General features: G+C 42.3%; 1 protein-coding gene across 1 annotated transcript; it reads right to left on the reverse strand.

The window, feature by feature from the left end:
* Positions 1 to 669: 669 nt before the first annotated feature.
* Positions 670 to 21,143, reverse strand: RNF19B (ring finger protein 19B; the record flags this gene model as incomplete). The annotated part of the gene is made up of 9 exons (XM_040455763.1): positions 670 to 1,504; positions 2,310 to 2,441; positions 4,909 to 5,116; positions 6,072 to 6,212; positions 7,284 to 7,398; positions 7,846 to 8,008; positions 9,446 to 9,587; positions 10,991 to 11,196; positions 20,788 to 21,143. Coding segments are annotated over 9 exons (1,926 nt in total), but the record flags the coding sequence as incomplete, so codon positions are not given.

Genomic DNA, 21,143 nt, shown 5'->3' on the forward strand with positions numbered 1-21,143 from the left:
ACATAGCTCAATTCTGACAAATTTATAAGAGCAGATAAAATCAAATGTTGAGATTTTGATGGCATGTCTCCTATCTCCTTTCATTACGAGTTTTAGTCACATTCCTTAGTCCCTCTTACTCAAACTACATTGGCAAAACTAAGAAAGCCTTTTGGAACGGGAAATGTGTACCCGGGAATGTACAAACATTCGGGGTTATTGCTCGGTGATTATGCAAAACCAGTACCTTTCCTCCTCCAGTAAGAATACTCGGTCCCCAGCCTGTAACCCCACATCATTCACTGGGACTCTCTGAAGAGTCACTGGCACAGCCACCCCTTCTCTCCTCTGAAGCACATTCCTACTGGCGGCTACAGTGCGGAAAAGAAGTAAAGCTTGAACAGGAAAACTGCAGGCTGCCTCCAGAGGACAAATGAGGTTCATTTTAATCTACAGCTTCTCCATACAGCTGACTCAGCTAATTCTGCAGTCTGACCCTGGAGTCCCAAACAAGCCAAGCTTTGCTTCCTGTCAGGCTCGGAGTCGTTGGTGTACAGGGGCTCCACTGCAGTCTAACTAGAACACAATGCTTCTTCCCTGGGATTAGGAAAACTCCCATCCTGAGACTGGTCTATTCAATCAAACACTTGGCTCTGTAGGACTGTCCCAAGCCAAGGAAAATGAGAGGAGTTGAATTACGACAGAAATCTTTATTAAAATGTGTTTCTTTCAGTAATATGTTAGCATACGTACAATATACACACATACATCTGTACACTCTTTGACACACCTCACGGATTGCCACTTTCAGTTTAACCAATAAATTAAAACTAAAACAAGGAGGGAAGGGGTTGGGGGGTGGGACGAAGGGCAAAAATTTCCATGTTTTACCTGGTAAGAAATAGCAAATTTCTCAGAATTTCCCTGGGGAAAACCTGTGACCAGAGAATATTTGAAATAAAATACATAAATTCCCGCCCGCCCCCCCCCCCCCACAAAAAAAAAAATTCCAAAAGATGCAGTTACAAGTGTGCTTCTCAGAACAGGAGCATTCATTCCACTTCATACTCGGCCTTCTGCACCTTCTGGCTTCAAGACAGTCTTCCCCTCGGCCGGGGCAGAGAGGTTCATATGGGCACTTGGGCTCGGTGCACCTTGGGCTCTGGGAGTGGAGGGGCAGGCTGCCGTCTGGGAGCGAGGGGAGCCACACTCATCTGAGGTGATGTCCGGCACATCGTCCGACTGCGTGTCCGAGCTCTCCAGGTCACTGCGGATGCTCTCAGGCTGGGCCAGGCTGATGTCCCAAGGTTTGCCGGCCAGGCAGTCTTTCTGTTCACAGCTTTGGTGTTTGCAGGGGGGGTCCTCTTCGTTGCCGCCACCGCCGCCACCGCCACCACCTTCTTCTTCATTCTCTGCCATCTGGGCGTGAACGTGGAGTGAGTCCTCTGTGCTGCTTCCACTCACCAGCTGGTAGTGGCTTGGTTTGGCTTCAATGTCCACTTGGATCTCCATATTGTTGCATTCTCTGTGGAGACAAAATCCACTTTGCTGAGTCACGTACGGGTCATGCTATACCTGTTGGTACAAGCAGTTTGTGGGTTGAGAATTAGAAAGTCCGAAACACAGGTAGTCAGGAGACGAGAGCTCACTTTTGGCAAACGTAAAAATTTAACCTAACTCTCAAGTGAGATGGTGAAGAACTAGATCTCTTTCGATGATTAAAAACACATATGCACCTCTGCCAATTTCTTTATACAGCTACAAAAGAGCTTTCAAAATTCAGCTAAGGGTCGGACCCTCACACTATCTTACTCAAAACATGAAAGTGAAAGGAGATTCATAGTGTTTTGCTATTGTGTCACAATTGGAAGGAACCAGAACCCCTCCAGCAGGGGGTGCTGCAATCACACCATGTCAGTTACACTAGTTCCTCAAAAATAAAGAGAAATAGGCAACGGGAGTCACATCAAGCAATGAGCAACATGAGAGCAGAAACCACAGACCCACAGACATCAGTGAACAGCAACCGAGCTCCTTAAGTTTCATGTGAATAATTATACAATAGCCAAAAAAGACCCAAGAAAGGGGAGGGGGGGGAGGAAGAAAAGGGAGAAAGAAAGAAATCTCTAAATATCAAGTGCTAACAAGAAGAATCAATCAAGAGATCTCAGACACTCCTATACCAAGAACCTGCCGGGTGAACTCAAAGGGCACACACGATATATCCCATCCGATAGCACACGCAGCCCTAACAGGAGGCGTTGAGCTTCTGAAGGCCTATACCCAACTAAACTCCAACCTCTCCTGGGCATCTCTGACTGTTCACATACCTGTCCTGTGGGTTGTAGGAACTGATTATGGAACCGGCCATAGCACGAGTGCTTGCGTTGTCACTAATTGCACCAAGACTGGCTGTGTCTTTAGGGAAAATTTCCTTTTGGACATCGGCTTGAACTTCTAACCTGTGTAAAGAGGGGACGTTCACGTTAATATGAGACCTGGGTATTCTGAGACAGTCTGCTTCCTGGCACACATCTCTTCTATTATTCTCTTGCAAACTGAGTTGATCTGATCTTCTCCAATTGTCAAATAGCTCAGATAGATGCCCACATATTTTCTCTCTTGAATACCTATTGAAATCGTCCCCTCCTTTCTATCCCCATTGCTACTACTTAACTTTAGGTGCTCAACATCTCCTCCTTGGAAAACTGCAGTTGGGTTCTCTCTCCAGCAGCCCTAAGTCCAAGTCCAACACCTTCCAGATCAGTGCCAATGTGGACAAAGACCCGATCACTCTAACAGTCCTCTCTTGGTTCTCTACTGCCAACAGGCATTTAAAGTCTTCCTGATCTGCCTCCAATCTCTCTCTCCAGTTTCGTCTCTCACCACAGTCCTAAATCATAATCACTCTGAATTCTTTCTTTCCTTACACACCTATATACACTGTATACTCCATGACTTTGCACATACCATTCCCTCACTCTGGAAGTTTCCTTTCTTTATGTGACAAACTCCTATTCAGTCCTTAACAACAACAGAGGTATCATCTCCCCTCATTCTCCCAGCAAACCAGTCATTTCCTGTTAAGTGCTCCCATAGCACCTACGTACTTATTAAATCAATTCGTGCATCTCTCCTCCAATCATCTGTGAGCTCCGAAAAAAGGAGAGACCACATCTCATTTATATTACGTCTTGCACATGGGAACTCAAACACTTAGCTATCAAATTACCTCCAGGCGATGAGACTGAAGGACACAGAGGATCCGATCTCCCACAAGAGCAGCAAGCTTCCCCGATTGTGTCTCAAAGCTGAGAACCCATAACTATTTCCCTTCTTGGCTGTAACACCAGTTTGCAGTTCACCTTAAGTATTTCCTCTTAATAGGTTTCAGTCAAACCCACCTGACTCATGTACTTCCTATAAAAGGCTTTCACAGAACTGGAACAGCTAGACTGGTTAAGCAGCAGTTTCAGCAAGTCAGTCTCCAATTATGTCTGTCTGCTTCTTTACAAGGGTGATGGTTTTAAGAAAGCCCAGCAGTGAATTCTCTGGCATGTGGGGGCGGGATCCCCTAACAAGAGACGGCCAGAGTCATGAGATACAGACAGGTCAGCAGCAGCCTTCAGCTGCACATTTGAGCAACCACCATCCTGCTGCCTATGCCTTGCTCTGTAGCTCCGGCCTCAGATGCCCTCAAGCATGTGCCACGGCCCAAGAGAATGAGGCGTCAGATCACAGACTTGGGTTCTAGTTTTGGCTCTTCCACAGATTCGGAGAATTGGAAGAGACTTCTCACAAACACCATCCATTAGGTGCTTCCCAGATGCCAGCTTGTACAGTGACTGTGCTAGAATCACCTGGGGAGCCTTTTCCAAACGTAGATCCCCAGGTTCCACCCCAGGAGATTCCATTTATTCATTTTGGGAAAGGGCCCTGAAGTCTATTTTTAAGAGGCTCCCAGGTGACTAACAGGTACTCAGGTGTGGGATCTAATCCATCTGTCATCTGTTGCTTGACTCCTTAGCCAAAAGGCCTAATAGCCAAATGGCCATCTGGTCTTACTTTAAATAGTTCCAGGGATAGGCAGCTCAGTATTTTCAAGGTTATCCAATCCAATCCTTCTTTGGATTTTTATATAGATTTTCCCTATAATCTCTATAATGAAACAAAATTAGTTTCCCTCTAACTTCTGCTAAGTTGCCTTAATCTACCTCTTGGCATGAGTCAGAATCCTTTCTTCCAACTCAAGGTCCTTCAGCTATCTGAAGGCAATAATTTCTCCTACCTCCTCGCCTTGTCTTGCCCTATCCACAGGTCTCCCTTCTCCAGTGCACTCAACTCACTGCTTCTCATGTGACATCTGTTATGCTTCTCTGAATATGTTCTGGTTTATCTCACTGGTAAAATAACTGAGCAGGTCAAAACGTTTTTAGTCATAAAGTTTTACATCGTCTCAACACACGTTCATAGAATTGATTTTCCTTATCTATCACATAGGAGTAAGAAGGTAATAAGGATCACAACACCAATAAGCCAACAACATACAGCATGAATGCTGTTCAACTGAAAGTCAGTGACAAGCCTAATGGGGAGTGCACTTTAGGGATTGCCACAAAAACGTGTGCTTTCCCTTCCAGAAGCAGGCAGCTTAATGTAGTAGAGGGAAGATCTGAAGTCAGGATTACTCTTTACGTGGAGTCGCTATGGTGCAGTGGGAAGAACACCAAACTTTCTGCAATTCACTTAACATTTCTGAGCCCATTTCCTCATTGTGAAGTTAAAAACACAAAACCCCCCGGCTCCACTGGTGATTACATCAAATGAGATGATACAGGAGATGTGCCCAGCACAGAGAAATGACTCAAAACAGGTATTTTACTTCTTATGATTCCAACTGGTTCTGTCAGAAATTATCTATTTGCTTACCTGCTATATTTTCCCTTGCCACTGGAAAGAATGCCACCACTCAGCGTGCCCCCTGAGAGGGCTGCAAAGCTGGCTGTTTCGCTGTATGGACCCTGCATAACACTAAGTCCATCTGTAGGGCTTCCGCTGGTGCTCAATACACTAGTCAGACCTTCAATGCTGCTCTCCCCAATGCTGGGGTTCTTAAGGGCTCTCCAGGCATCTGCCACTGGGGAAGGAACGAAATATCTCAATTGAAGACAACACAGCATCAAGACAGTCTGTTATTTTCCTGTAACGACTCTTCAGAGTGGAGAGCATTCATGGAGAAGAATACTCGTATGTCCACTTAATGAACAGCTACTACATGCAGCCACTACATGTCAAATGCTTGAACATATGTTAATATTTAATCTTCCCAATAACTCGGCAATAACAGGCCCTATTTCAGCTGAGGAAGTGAAATCTTAGAAGTAAATGACTTGTCCCGTTCATGGCTGGTCACACAAAACTACACTTCGGATTCTAAGTCCACTATTATACCACAGATGCCATCTAATCAAACATGAAGATTTCAAAATATGTTCAGGTCACGTCTGATACTAGTAGGAAGCTTAAAAAACTTGTGGGACTCTCTGTGCCCTAGCTTAGTTAATATGGTAAAGCAAAAACATCAAAGTAGAAGTTGGGGGGGGTGGGGAGGCGGGGAAGAAGTCGAAAGACTTGCTCTAGTCCCAGCTCTGCAGAAGCTCTTAAACCCATTTAACAGATGTTGAGACAAAAGCTTAAAGAAGTTCCCATTAAATGCGGATGATAATAGCCCTTGCCTTCCCTATTCAGAGAGCTGCTATAAAAACCAGATGAGATAATAACTGTGTAAAGTCCTCTGAAAATTATAAAGTACTGTTCAGGTATAAGACTTTATTATAATCACTACTATTACCAGCATACTTGGAGTTACTTGGAATCCTACTAGTTTGTACCTGCCACACAGAGCCAAGTACCAGAGGAATTAACCTAATAACTCTGGAACAAAGAAATGAAAAGCTAAAAATACTTTACCCCCTACAAAGCTCATTACCCAAAGTAATCCAATGACAAACTCTCTGTAAAATGTACAGAATTCTACTGATTTTTATCTTCCGTCCCATAAATTTAAAGGGAAATTAAAATTCTCCCTTTACCTGTGATTGGACCATCATCTTCATCAAACTCGATTTTCACCCCCTTTCCATTGGCTGTGCTAACTCCACAGCCGCCTCCACGACAGAGAGAAATGGGCACAACCCCATAGACATAAGCCAGCATAATGGGGACACCAATACCTGGGGGAGGAGAAGGAAACAAGTCAGCAGGCCATCAGGTTTCAACCGCCCTAAATTTTCCTTTCCAGCCTGAGCACAGACAAACCACTTTATAAAGGGCCACAGAAAGACAGAAGATGGCTTATCCTAAAGAGGTAGGTGGGACTAAGAGACGATGACCGGACTTGGAATGAGGCCTGGATTAGAATCGGGCCTGGATTAGAATCCTGGCTCCAATTTACTAGCTGTATAACCTCGGACATCTCTTCCCAGGGTCGTCAATGACCACAAGAAAAGTATGTACAGTGCCCAGCACAGTGAGTACACGTTGCATTCATTTTCCCTCTTCTACTCACTGCTGACATGCTAATCCAAGAAACAATCAATAACCAAACATTAAATAAGTGGGGGCTTAGAATCCCCACCCCTGCAGAGTGTTAATTCCAAAATCTTACTGCTGTGTGAGGCAGAATGGCTTAGGTAAGAGCACAGGCTCTGAAGTCAGACTGCCTTGATTCATGTCCCAGCTAAGTGACCTTGGGCAAATTACTGCACCTTCCTATTACAATTGTGCTGCTGTGAGGATCAAATGAATTAATACATGCAAAACACTCAGAACTGCTCCTGGCACATGGAGAGCCGTAATAAATGTTACTTATAACAGTCTTATTCTAGAACAAACCCTCATGCCTCTTAAAATACTATGAGGCATTAAGCAAATCAAAATAAAAGTAATTTTATTTTGTGGGTTCCCTGGCAAGTGGAGAGGAAAGGTGAAAAACTAGGCCTTAAAGTGATATCCTTTAATTCAAACTTTTCTATGTGCCAGATGGAGTTCTAAGCACTAATTTAAGAATGAAAGATCCCCAAGTGTGACAATTTAGTGCAGCTGATAATCACAATGACAGTGCCTAAAAGAGTTAACTCCCAAGGTGGGTTTGGCATAGAATGAAGGAGCCTCCGAGGTGAAGCATCTGGCCAGCTGGCTAAACTGCTATAGTTGGAAAGCGAGAGGTATTGGCGGGGCGGGGGGGGGTTGCTAAAGAAAAGAGAGGAAGGGAAGGAGAAGAGTTGTGGTCTCGGCTAGCTTACCCACACTAACTGCAGCAATGACCGGGGATGCAATGACTGACAAAGTCACTCCTCCTGTGATAGCCAAATTCCTCTTGTGTTTGGAGGTTTTCCTTCCCTCATATCTGCTGTGAATCTAAGAAGAAGAAATAAAATTCAGGTCAGCAGGTTAGGATATCAATCTTTTTGCTAGGGTGAAAAAAGACAAGTGAATATTCTATCTGTATTAAAATATATCCCCCACCCACCAAGAGGCCATCTTACTCCAATTTGAACCTAACTCAGACCAGGGTGACATAAAGTAATACAGAAAAAGTTAATCCAAGAAGAGACAAAATAACTCAGAGGAGTGAGGAAAAGTATTTCACCTTTAAGTCACCGAGACAAACCAGGCCCAGGATGCTAATAAGAACTTCCAGATCTCTCAGGGTTTATGAAAATCCATTTAAGAAATTAAGGTTATTTTTATCCAAGAACCAGCTGGTTTTCAGGAAGCTCTGAAATATAAGCTCCTCCCTATTTCCTTCAAACCTTTACCAGAAAACCCGGGGATGGAACATACATAGAACTCAGCATGTCTTACCTTCCTGCCAACATAAACAGGAATGCCGATGACCATGGCAGGAATGGCAATGCCAGCAATGAGGGATATCCCCACTGGAGCACCAATCAGTGTGCCCAGCTGCCAAAGAATTTTCTTCTTACGGCTCCACGGCTTCTTGCCCCAGAATGTGCAGCCAGAGGGGCTGCAGAGGAAACATGCTGAAGTTAATGGTAGTATTACAAATGCAGCTATTGTCACCAGAGGGCTTACTAAGAGCAAGAGCCTTCTTTTTCAACAGGAATGATTAATAGTTACAAGAGGTTACAGGAAATGAATATATCATATGAGGGGGAGCAAAAGACAAGGTCAGATTACTAGAGCTCTGGGCCCTTTACTTTTTGTGAAGGTACGCTTCCAGCCTTGAAACCTCTTTCCTTTCTTTTCTGTTGAACTCTGTCCTCCTTAACCTATCAACACTGATTCCGCTTCCTTGACTGATATACTACTTGGGATCCTGAACAACCTACACACTCGATATCGCATCCAAAAGCACTGTGCCCGGCAGCTAATAAACACTGATTTGCATAGTTTTCTTGGCATCTGTCCTACCCATATCCAATAGATAGTGTAAACTATGTTCCTGGGAAAGGACATAAAAAGACTTTGTCACACCCTTTGTGTCAGTTTCATATTCCGAGTTTGGCTACTTTTATACCCAATCCTTATGTGTTCAACCATTTTTGCTCACTCCCTTTGTCCCGTCTTCTTAACTAGACAGGATAAGCAATTTTGAAAGTAGGGATCATGTCTTACACACTCGTGTCACTGATAATCGGTATAGTGTCAGTACTCAATGCCTGCCATATTGGAAATGAAAATGCTTCATGCACACAATGAATGTTAAGTTGGTAAATATTAACTCCTTCAGGACAATATTTTAATATTCAACACTGAATCCTTTAGAATCCTTTAGGAAGTCATTACATGCAAGAAACTGTAAAAAGGTAAGTCCGACCTTAATAAACTGATGCAGTTTAGCAAAATTACACTTGTATATGAAGCAAAAGTAGTGATGTTTATTAACAAACATTTAACGAATGCCAATACAGAAGAATGAGGCAGAAAAAGCTGGGGAAGGCATCACAGACAAAATGGCATCTAAGTGACCTCTGAAAGGTGAATAAAAACTGAACAGGTTGAGATAAAAAGAGGTTGCTGGGAGGGCGATGTGATCAGAAAGCATTCTGAGCAGAGGCAAGAACATAAACAATTATGAAAGAACATGAACAATAAGACAGCACAGAGCAGACACAGGGAACAGCAAGCCCAGGTTACCTGTAATATATAGCATGTATAAAAGCAACAAGGAAAAAGCGAGAAAATTAGATGATGACCAAATTGTGGAAAGACTTAAAGCCATGCCAGGGAAACTGAACTCTATCTGGAAGGTAATGAAAACAGCCCCTGGAAGTTGCTGAACTCGAAAAAAACATGGTCACAGGAGTGCTTCAGAAGAACTTTTTATAGCTTCCTTACTCTGTAATGTGAGGACAGACAACTATGTCTCTTTGACCTCCTTTTTCCCCTCAATCAGTAAAAGAACAAGATTATAAAGCAATGGACACATTTGCCTTCTCACCTGAGGTAATGCAAGTCTGAGATCTCTTTCATACAAAGCCAACAGAATTCACAGCCACACACTGCACAGGTCATATGATTACAGCTCCCATCATTCATCTTGATAATGTAAGCACTGCATCGTGGGCATGGCTTGATGTCATCTGCTAAGAGGGGAAGGAAAATCGGGTAGAAAAATATCCCTAGTTAAACCTAGTTTGATTTATTATTCCTAGGAATATATGTAAAAAATGAGGAGGCAGTCAAAAACTCTCAACTAAGAATTCCAAATTGTGCAACCCACTTCACTGGAAGGCTGGCTATGTCTAGACCTCAGGAATTTTCATAAAATGGATCCTGTCTCATATTGAGCTGCCTATCCCCCAAACTGGCATCTTACACAGCACTTAAGCCACACTCTGAGCGAGAATACTTCCCAAGAGAGAAAGATCGTTCCAAGAAAAATGGAATTTCATCAGCCAATAGGCTGGCAGAATTCAAAGCAGAGTCCTGCAGGAGGAACAGTCTGCAAAAAAACTTTAGCTCAAGAAACTCGTTTCTCAGTCTCAGTAAGTATCATTGTGATTTGCTGTTAACACAACCCACAGACCCTTCCCATGATACTTTCAAATTCAAAACCTAAATATAAGTGGGTATGCTATGTAGCACACACCTAGTAATTTTCACAGCAAGCTAGGAACTATCCTATTAAAATGACAATTTAGGAGATTATGCTGTGCCAGGAAAAAGTAAATGGTAAAATCTTTCCTACCAGCCTCTCCCAAATGACATCAGTGAAATAAAATACATTTATAAAAGGCAATAAACCCAGTGAAATTTTTAAGTAGGTTTACTCTGACTTGCCAAGGTTCCTCCTTTTAAGGTTAATCATTAATCCATACTAATATTATTTCCTTTCCTTAACTCTGTACCCTACTTCCAAAAGCAGTGGTGCATTTAAAGCTGGTAGGAAAATAATAGAGGTTTAATACTAATTAAATGTCTTTCTGCTTACAATGAAGGTTTTGAAAAAGTCCTTAGCAGAAGGACCTAATTACTTTCCAATATGAGACATATTACTAAGAAGGTAGAAACTAGAGGGGCTCCTGGGTGGCTCAGTCGGTTGAGCGTCCGACTTCAGCTCAGGTCATGATCTTGTGGTTTGTGGTTTCGAGCCCTGCGTCGGGCTCTGTGCTGACAGCTCAGAGCCTGGAGCCTGTTTCGGATTCTCTCTCTGCCCCTCCTTCTCTCTCTGCCCCTCTCCCGCTTGTGTTCTGTCTCTCTGTCTCTCAAAAATAAATAAATGTAAAAAAAAATTTTTAGAAGGTAGAAACTAGAGAATTCAATTTTGTTGCATTCCGATTTTACCAATTTATAGGTTGGGAAACCTATAGTTATCAGAGAGAGAAGCTACATATCAAATACAATGTTGAAGGTATTACCAAATATGTTCTGCTCTCTGATCCCAGGAAACACTTGGTTATACATTAAGATAATCTCTCCTAGCTTTAGGCTCATGTTATGAAATATCAAATAAAGAGAAAAATGAGAAAATGCCAACTTATACCTGGTCCAGATTCTTGCCCATAACTGAGACCTGAAGTGTGCTTGGTCCGTACTCGCAAAGTCTGTGCCCTCTGCTGACGGGCCATATCGCATGTCTGATTTGGATGCCATATTTGCTTGCAGTGGTAGCAGAACTCCGTTTGGCAGCCTTCCCTCTCACAGGTCAGCTTTGGGCAGCTGGCACAGCCATAGGCAATAACAGCATAACTGGGTAAGGACACAGGAAGAGAGATCAGTAAGGTAAGAAAGATCGGAACAAGACAGACATTATTCATCAGTGTCAGTGGGGTAACACTGACACTCCTTGTCACTACACATGATATAGAGAGAAAAGAGTACACATATCACACATAACATATACACACAAGGATGCCGAACAAACTGTAAAACATATTCTGTGTGAGAAAGTAAATTTCTTCTTGAGATTCTAAAAAAACACAAATCACTTATTTGTGAAAAAATAGGGGAAAATACCACAGGTAGCCTGAATTCTAGCACATATTCAGTCACAGTTCAAGCTGCTTTAAAAGCAGTTTCCCACAGCAAGTTTCCTAAATTACAGGGTACAAAACTATATCCTTTTGATGGTTTACTATATTTAGAGAGATTAAAATTTGTTTACATTAAAGGACAGAACATTTGTAAAACAAGCTATAGCAAAAACTAAAGTATACTTTTTTATTTTTAAGTTCCACAGTGAAGTTGGTCTGACCACACACAGCCTGAGACAAGAGCCACAGATGGATTATGACCAGCTTCTCCTATTGAAAGCTCATTTTATCTTTCAAACTTTTTTTTTTTTTTTTTTTTTAACTCAAATCTATACCTTGAAATATCTACTTCCTTGACAGGCTCCAGAGTCCAAGAATATCATTCTTCTACCTTACTAATTAATACGGAATAAGGTTATTATCTCCCTCTCCTTCCTTCTCTCTTCTAATACACATTCTTAGTAAAGATGGGCAATTCAGAATCTATCTGCACCAACATCAACTGTTTCTTATAATTCATGTTTATTTTCCAAGAATTCTCTCTCACAATCCAAAATATTAATAACTATTAGCACTTTTGACTAGTTCTAAATATGTCAACTAAATGTTCAGATTACCCTAACAAGTGAATGCTTGTTTAAAATAAAATAACAAATTAAGTAATTTAAAGAAACAAAGAAGGGAAAATAGCAGTTGTGAAAGTTCAAACAATTTTTAAACAGGTCAATGACTGTAGGCTTAGGTGTTGCCATTGGGCTTTGCTGTCCCCTATTCCACTTTCTCTTCCAATTGCCAAAGACCTTAAACAACTTTTATGGAAGGCTAATAAAAGTTTTCTTGGGTTTCTTCTACTGTTTATTTGAATGTACATTAGATGTTCATAACAGCAACTCAAGTTCTCAGGTTTATTATAGATTCTGGAAGTTGATCTGAGAATGACATTGAAGGTATCGATGACATATCATCTATGTTACATAATATAGTCTGTATTAAATCTCTTCTCAGAAACAGCAAAGGGGTCAATGTATGAATGCAAATGATTCATATCCTGTAGGAGTTCTGAGCAAATTTGCCCCACCTCGCTGCAAAATAACTACTACAGATAAACAATGTTTCTCCTGAAGAAAGTGACTTCCTCACTATTCTGGGTTGTAGGAAAGGTACTGGATGGCCTCTGAAAAGTAGTCAACTTCTGATGATACAAATTACACAGTCAGGAAGCCTTGATCATTTCCTGATCCATTCCTACCTCACATGGTGGGAGTAAATATTTATTAACAGAATCTTTTATTTTTTCTTTAAAGAACATTTGACAAGATTGATAATGTCAATTTTGGGTGTAGAATTTGGTTCTAAGGAAGTAAAATAACCCCAGATACTCACGAACACACAGCAATCTATTACCATGACACAGAATTACTCAGGGCACGAGACTTGGCATTCCTGTTTTTGGGCGCCTGGTCTGGGCTCCTTGTCCCTGACTCATACTGCATGACACTGAGCTAATTTAAATCTCCAAGCCTTAACCTCTACCCCAAAAATGGAGGTATAGGTGCTTGCCACATTTAAGTGGAACTACACATACTCTGAAACTGCATTTGAGATCTTGCCCTGAAAGGTATGATATAAAAATACAGCACATTTTATCCTATTTCATAGCCTTTGCATAATCTACTCCTTCTGCCTAGAAATGATCTTTCCTTTCTTCTTCTTGCCCTGGCAAATACTTGATCCATTTAAGAACCGGCTCAAATTTCATCTCCCTATAAAATCCACTTAATCTCTCTAGGCGGCTGGTTGCCTACTTTATGTCTATGTATGATTATTTCATATTACTTATCACATTATGTTCTAATTATTTGTTTATACATATGCTTCCCCAACCAGACTAGACTCAAGGAAAAGTATCATCCTTTTTTTTTTAATCTTCAGGGTATAGTATACTGGTTCATGCTTAAAATGCTTGTGTTCAACGAATGATAGAGACCCTCTCCTGATTAAGTTCTTTACTTTCCCCAGGCCATTCTAACTCTTCTCATGGACCATTACTCTGTCCTAAAGCAATCTTTAAACTTTATCCATGTATCTACTGGTTTATTATATGCCAGGTACTATAACTTAGTCCTAAAACTTTGTCTAAGCCCATTTTAGGAGTAAACTCCTAAATTCTGAATAGGGTAATCTTCTTCCACAGGTAGTTGAAAAAAACTTCATCCTTGAGACCAAATCCACCTTGATGACCTTGTTCTTTCTCTTCCATATCCCACACTGGAGCCTCTCTCCCACCCTGCTCTTAGATTAACCAAGCACTCAGGCTTGCTAATTAGAAGCTAAATGGGGGGTGGGGAGGGAGAAGCAGCAGCTAAATAGGTGTTGGAAATTACATGCTGCTAAGAAAACAGACGTGTCCTTCTCCCTCCCCTTAATTTCATACAAATTTACCAATTTTATTCACTTCCTAAGTCTTCAGAAATATGTGTGACAGGCTAGACCACAGTATTACCTAACTTCAGCCCTGGAGAAAAAAAATCCCATTATTATTTGATTACGTTCCACATACCCTAGTAGTTAAAGAAATGTGTTCCTATATTATGTCTGCACTTTGTAGCTCCAGGCCATGTAACTTCATTTACAAATGGACCCTGAGCATGTGTAAGGGTAGCAGATATGCACCAAGTTGTCTCTCCCCCCTCTATTCCCACCCCCTTGGTTCAAACTCATGTCACCTCTTGGCCAGACAACTCTAAGAGTCTACTATCTAGTCTCCTTATTCTCCACTCCAATCCAAATTCCAGTTCCAGAAAGTTATCTATCATGATGTTACTCTTTTACTTAAAATCCTTCAACGAAAAAGAAAAAAAGTCTTTCAAACCTAAACTTTGCATGGCTTAGATAGGGCTATCAACTTGAATCCAGTCTATATTTTCAGACTGATCTCTAGTTACTTTCCAGATCATGCTCTCCATATTGTGCATCCAGAGGCTGACCAAACTAGCCTCCAGACTTAGCATTGCATTTTTATACCTCTATGTATTTGCTCATAACCCTCTGATTTAAGATGCTTTTTTCTCTACTTGCATCTTTATTTGCCTTGTAGGAATTACTACTCATACTCTTCAAGGCCCAGATCAAATATTACCTGCTCTGCGAAGTCTTTTTTTTAATAAAGATTGTTTAATGTTTATATATTTTTGAGAGAGAGAGAGCACAAGCAGGGGAGGGGCAGAGAGAGAGGAAGACAGAGGATCTGAAGCAGGTTTCACGCCATCAACACAGAGCCTGATGTGGGGCTCAAACCCATGAACTGTAAGATCATGACCTGAGCCAAAGTCAGATGCTTAACTGAGTCAGCCACCTAGGCACCCCTTTCTTGACACCCTCATACAAAATCTTTCATCTATCCTCTAAGAGGATTTGTATTTTCTTTAGGATGTGTTACACTGCATTTTCTTTCTTTCTTCTTCCTTTCTTCCTTTTCCTTTTTTTTCTCTTTCTTTCTCTCTCTCTCCCTACCTACCTACTTACCTATCATCTCTTCTAACAGGCCAAACTCCCTATCAAGAGGACCATGTCTAAGTCCTTTTTGTAATACCCAATATTTACCTAAGGTTCAACACTTTATAATTCTCAAAAGTGTCTACTTAATGATCATCTGTCCTCTTCTTACCCTCCCCCTCATTATCTGCTTCTCTTCCAAAAACTGTGCTATTCATTATCTTTATCTATCTTCAACTATCTAAATTCAATATCCCATTCTTCTGAGATCTAACTGAAAAATTTTATTCACAGTGTTGTGGAAAAAGTTGGAATACAGATATCCTAGTCTAGAGGAGCTCTTAATCTATTCAGAGTACAAGATTCATTGTTAAATAAGGACACTAACAGAAGACAGAGTAGCTGTTAAAGGAGTTGGAAAACTGCAAATAGGGAAAGTTTCAGTTAAAGATGCCATCGAAAAAACAAAAACATGTTTCCTGTTGGTCTAAGTTTGGGGAAATTACACCAGATTGAAAATTACACTGTTTATTAGCATTAGCAAAATTTACAGTGTATATTAGCATGTTTAAAGGGTCCAGAAAGCTCAGAATTTTTTTTTTTTTTTTTTTTTTTTTTTTTTTTTGCTCAAGCCGGTATTTCCCAAGCTTATTTGGTCACAAAACGTTTTCCTTTCCAGTAATACGTATAACATACATTGGAAAATACTGTTGTAGGTGAAAAACGGAAAATAACATGAAAAGATGGTAGAGGACTATAATGGCGCTTGCATTATAAGGGTAGATCATATAAATAATCACTTCTTAAAGACATAAGAAGTCATCTTATATGTCAGGTATGAACAGGTTTGTTTTTTTTTTTTTTAAGTTTATTTATTTTGAGAGAGACAGAGATAGTGTGACTGGGAGAGGGGCAGAGAGAAAGGGAGATGGAGAATCCCAAGCAGGCTCTGTGCTGCCAGCACAGAGCCCAATTTAGAGCTCAAACCCATGAAACCTTGAGATCATGACCTGAGTCGAAACCGAGAGTCAGATACTTAACCGACTGAGCCACCCAGGCGCCCCAGGTATGAACAGTTCTAAGCAGGGGAGTGATATAAGATGTTCCACTTTAGAATGAGTACTTTGGCAAATATGGGAAAGATATATGGAGCTGGAGGATGATGCAGATGGACAAGCGAGGGACGGGGGGTTTAAGAGGCTTAAGAGACTTAAGAGTTGTGAAATAGAAGGTACAGACATCAATTAAGAGAAAACGTCCAGATCAACTTTATCTCAATTTTTTACATGTCATACCAGAAAGAAAGACACACACACACACACACACACACACACACACACACACACACACACAGACCAAAAGAGAGAGATAAAAGATGTCCAGGAAGGTTGCAGAGAGGAAAAGAAAATCCTCCCTCATTGACTGAGAATTTTGTCTTGCTCATAAGTGTGCTAGAGATGAACAGAAGGTTCCTATTTACAGGATGGTCCAGTCCAGTTCTCCAGGAAGACCAACAGCTGATACTACCTGTTGGGGTCACGTAGGAGGGGGGACTGAGAGAGAACCAGCAATGAGAGGCTGGAGTGGTGGACCTGCACAAAGAATTTAGGTCAAGACAGCCTTATCTCCTATTCATTCGTACAGAAGGTCTGCTGTTGTACACCAGGAATTTTCTTTGCCTCCTCTGCTCGCCCCTCAGTCTTCCGGAGATTCTGAAAGGGTTTGAAGACTGGCAACACAGTACTTGACAGGAAAACATTATATATTTACAGGAGGTGGGGGTTTCTGAAAAGACCTCATGCTTAAGCAGAGACTCTAAGCAGTTGTAATCAACTGCACCACTTATTAGCACTGAGACATAGAAGCCCACCCTTAAACTTCTCTGGGCTGGTTTCTCCTCTATAAAATAAATTTACCATAAAGAACTATAAAAAGATCAGTTATTTGTATTTTCAGTTACTTTTACCTATTAGAAAGTATGTTTTAAATGTACTTGGTAATGCTGTACTTAATAATATTAAATAATAATGTAAATGTTTCCCCACTGAAACTGGTCCTCTTATTTATGATTAAAATAAAATCATATTCAAGTATGGGAAAAGGAAAATTCATGACTCTTTGCTCTACAAATACCTTGTAAACAAATAATTTTTAAGGTTTATTTATTTAAGTAATCTCCACAACCCACAAGGGGCTCGAACTCATGACCCCAAGAGTCACAGGCTCTTCAGACTGAAGTCAGCCAGGTGCCCCGTAAACAAATAATCTTTTAATATACAGTGTTCTCATTATCATAATCACAGTGAACCTAACGATCAGAACTCTGTAAGATCAATTACATGCCTCCTTCAAATACACACACATATACACACACAGAGCAAAGGGAGGACTTGATAAATCTGGCTGCAAGAAGTTGATTTATGAATAAAGGTGGTCAGGTTTAAGAAGAGAACTGGGGATTATGCTTCTCTAACTGCTCATCCAGAATTTTAACAGACATAGAAGAATAGAACCATTTGATTGAAATAAAACAAAATAAGCTATTTTTCTCCTGGCATTAAAAAGAGGTGGTGGGGCACCTGGGTGGCTCAGTCAGTCAAGTGGCTGCCTGACTCTGGATTTCGGCTCAGGTCATGATCTCACGGTTTGTGAGTTCAAGCCCTGCATTGGGCTCTGTGCTCACTGCACAGAGCCTGCTTTGGATCCTGTCTCCCTCCTCTGCCCCTTTCCCGCTGATGCTCTCTCTGTCTCAAAAATAAATAAACGTTAAAAAAAAATTTTTTTTAAATAAATTAAAATAAAAAGAGGTGGCAAAATCATTGGCCACATCCCCCGGGAACTCAGACACTTGTTTGGGAAGTGACAGAATTTTAAAGTTACTCTCTATTTATCTAACACCTCCAACTGCACACCTCAAAACACTTTGTAAACATTAATTAATAAGCCTCTCAAGTCAGGAAAGGACTAGGCCTATTTCAGATAAGAAAAAGCAGATAAGTGGCTCTTCACAAAAAGAATCAGAAAAGAAACTAGATTCTAGCATCCTTGGCTCTTTCAATGTTGTCCTTAAGCTACAACATTTGACAAAATGATCCAAACAGTAGCATCCCCAATAATGCCAACAATCTCATGCTTTTAAAAAGAAAAAGCTTGGGGGGCGCCTGGGTGGCGCAGTCGGTTAAGCGTCCGACTTCAGCCAGGTCATGATCTCACGGTCCATGAGTTCGAGCCCCGCGTCAGGCTCTGGGCTAATGGCTCAGAGCTTGGAGCCTGTTTCTGATTCTGTGTCTCCCTCTCTCTCTGCCCCTCCCCCATTCATGCTCTGTCTCTCTCTGTCCCAAAAAATAAATAAACGTTGAAAAAAAAAAATAAATAAATAAATAAATAAAATAAAAATAAAAAATAAAAAGAAAAAGCTTGGGGCGCCTGGGTGGCGCAGTCGGTTAAGCGTCCGACTTCAGCCAGGTCATGATCTCGCGGTCCGTGAGTTCGAGCCCCACGTCGGGCTCTGGGCTGATGGCTCAGAGCCTGGACCCTGTTTCTGATTCTGTGTCTCCCTCTCTCTATGCCCCTCCCCCGTTCATGCTCTGTCTCTCTCTGTCCCAAAAAAAATAAATAAACGTTAAAAAAATTAAAAAAAAAAAAAGAAAAGAAAAGAAAAAGCTAAGAGGAAAGAATATTGGCCTTGGTTGGAGTTAAGTGTTTCAAGCTTGGTTCCACCACCCACTAGTTATATGACCCTCAACAAGTCACTCAATTTATTTAAATTTCATTTTTCTCATCTGTAAAACTAGATCAAATCTATCTTACAATGTTGTAAGAATCAAATTCAATTATGTATGCCTGGCACATGTATACTCAGCTGCCAGCTTGCTTGCTTTCTCCAAACTCTACCTTCTTTAAACCCACACATAACACACTTAAAAACGTAGTTATATAATTTTTATAATTCTCTTAACTAATTAAAAAAACTCTGGATGATACTAATCCAATACTTGGCTGAAATAAGAAATGGTCTTAATTCCTTAATAGCTTTCAGTAGTGGCTTACAGTTTACCATCAAGATGGTAAGTTAATTCCTGTCCATTTTTATTGATGTGAGCAAAGACAGTGACTGATTTCATAGAAAAACAAAAAGGGAGTTTTTCCAGAAAGATAATCAGTGATGCCACATTTCTCAGTTAAAATTCAGGGAAAGACATTTCAAAAAAGTAGTTTAATATACTATTCCAAAATTAACCATACAATGTTCTCCTAATGTTCTTTTAGTTCAGAAAATAGATCAACAGTATGTATGATGCCTGCATATCATATGTATATTAACCTCTAAATGCCATTAAGATCACCAGACCACCAGAAATAAGAGCCTACAAGGTTCCCTCCGACACTTATTAATTGAAAGCGAAAGTGATCTACCATAGACAAACACCATACCTCTGACTACAACCCTTCAAAGTAATTTAGAAACTCCATCTCAGTGAGGTTAAATAACACACCCATCTCTAAACAAGTCTGGCAAAATAGAAAGAAGTTAACTCTTCTAGACACTCTTAAGACAGCTTCTTTTGAAGGAGACAAATAGCATCGGGGAAATCTTAAAACAGCCTTGATATACAGGCTACAATTAAAAGCCCTTCTTAACTCCTTTGAAGCAAAGGACCATGCAGCTTTTTACTGGCATTACATTCTCACACTGCAAGGAGTCCCTAGCATCTTTTTGCCCCCAAAGCATAATACACAAGAATAAAATGATCTGCCCAAGGTCACAGAATTGGTAAATGGCACTGACTGACTCCCAACCACTTAGATAAGCTCTTCTTTGCTGCATGCAACCCTTCATGGTTTGTACTGACAGTAACACACAGATTTTTTTTCAAGGGGGGGGAGGGTGGTCTCCACTGAATACTTTAGATAGCAAAATCTGCTGGAATTCTGTCCCTGTAAAGACTGCATATTTTCTCACTGACCTTAAAAATTCAGGATATACGGTGCATGAAAAAGACTGTCATCAAGAACTCACGATCAGAGGGGCCGGGTAACACATTTTCTCCTACCGTATCAACCTCTGGGCATCCTTCTTCTCAGTGCCCTGTTGCTTCTCTGGACAAAGAAAGGGCCCGTCCACCCCTCACTCTGCCCAAGGCAGCAGTGTAAAACCACAGCGGGCCTCCCAACAGCTTAGCACAGAAGGCACACGATGCCCCGGGTGCCCCAGAGCTGCCAGTGAGCTGTGTTTTCCTCCTTAGTGCCATTTCCATCACCTCCATTCCAACTTTCAGCCGCGGTGGTCAGAACACACCTTCTCCTGCAATGCTGCTAAGTCTGCCCATGGCCAAAGGGACACACCCCTCCGACTGCTGCGAGCCCCTCAGAATGATATTCTCATTCCATCCTTTGCCAGTCATTCCCTCCCAGCCCTCATTAAGACATGCCCCCTACACCTCTGGACAGAGGGGCGTTCACCCGACCTAAAAGCCTCTCCAGGCCTCCTGACTTGATGGACAGCTCCCTTGCCCTCGAGGACCGCTCAGCCCCCACCTCAAGCCCTCGGGTAGGGCGGGTGGTGGGTGCCTTCCCCCACCGGTCTGGGCTTGCCGATGGGGGCCGGTTACCAACCCGCCGCACTTGCCGCCTTCTCCTTCCTCCCGCTGTTCATCCCTCTCCGCTCCCTCGGTGCTGGGCCACACACGCGCACCCTGGGCGCCGCCGACCGCCTCTCCGGGCCGGCCACACGCGGGGTGGGGTCCGGTCCCCGGGCCCGGGTCCCCCTCCGCCGCAGCCCCTGCCCGGGCGGCCACGCCCCCGCGCTCACCCGCAGTCCGGGGCCGGGCACCAGCGGCAGTCGGGGTCCGAGGCCAGGTAGCGGCGCAGCATGAACTCCTCGTACTTGTGCATGAGCGGCGGGTCGGCGAGCAGCAGGCGGATGTCGTGCGGGTTGAGTCGCTCGCTGCACTCGGGGCAGCTGATGGGCACCCGGCTCTCGCTGATCTCCAGGCGCAGGTAGTGGCGGAGGCAGTCCCGGCACGAGCGGTGCGGGCAGCTGAGGAGACGAGGGGCCCGCTCGGGCGGCAGCCGCACCAGGCAGAGCGGGCACTCCACCTCCTCCGGGCCGGGGCCGCCGCCCTCCGCCGCCTCCTCATCGTCGAACCCGGGCCCGGCCGCCGCCGC

This window comes from Herpailurus yagouaroundi, unplaced genomic scaffold, assembly GCF_014898765.1.
Source record: "Herpailurus yagouaroundi ecotype Mexico unplaced genomic scaffold, PumYag 77, whole genome shotgun sequence".
NCBI classification, from domain to species: Eukaryota; Metazoa; Chordata; class Mammalia; order Carnivora; family Felidae; genus Herpailurus; species Herpailurus yagouaroundi.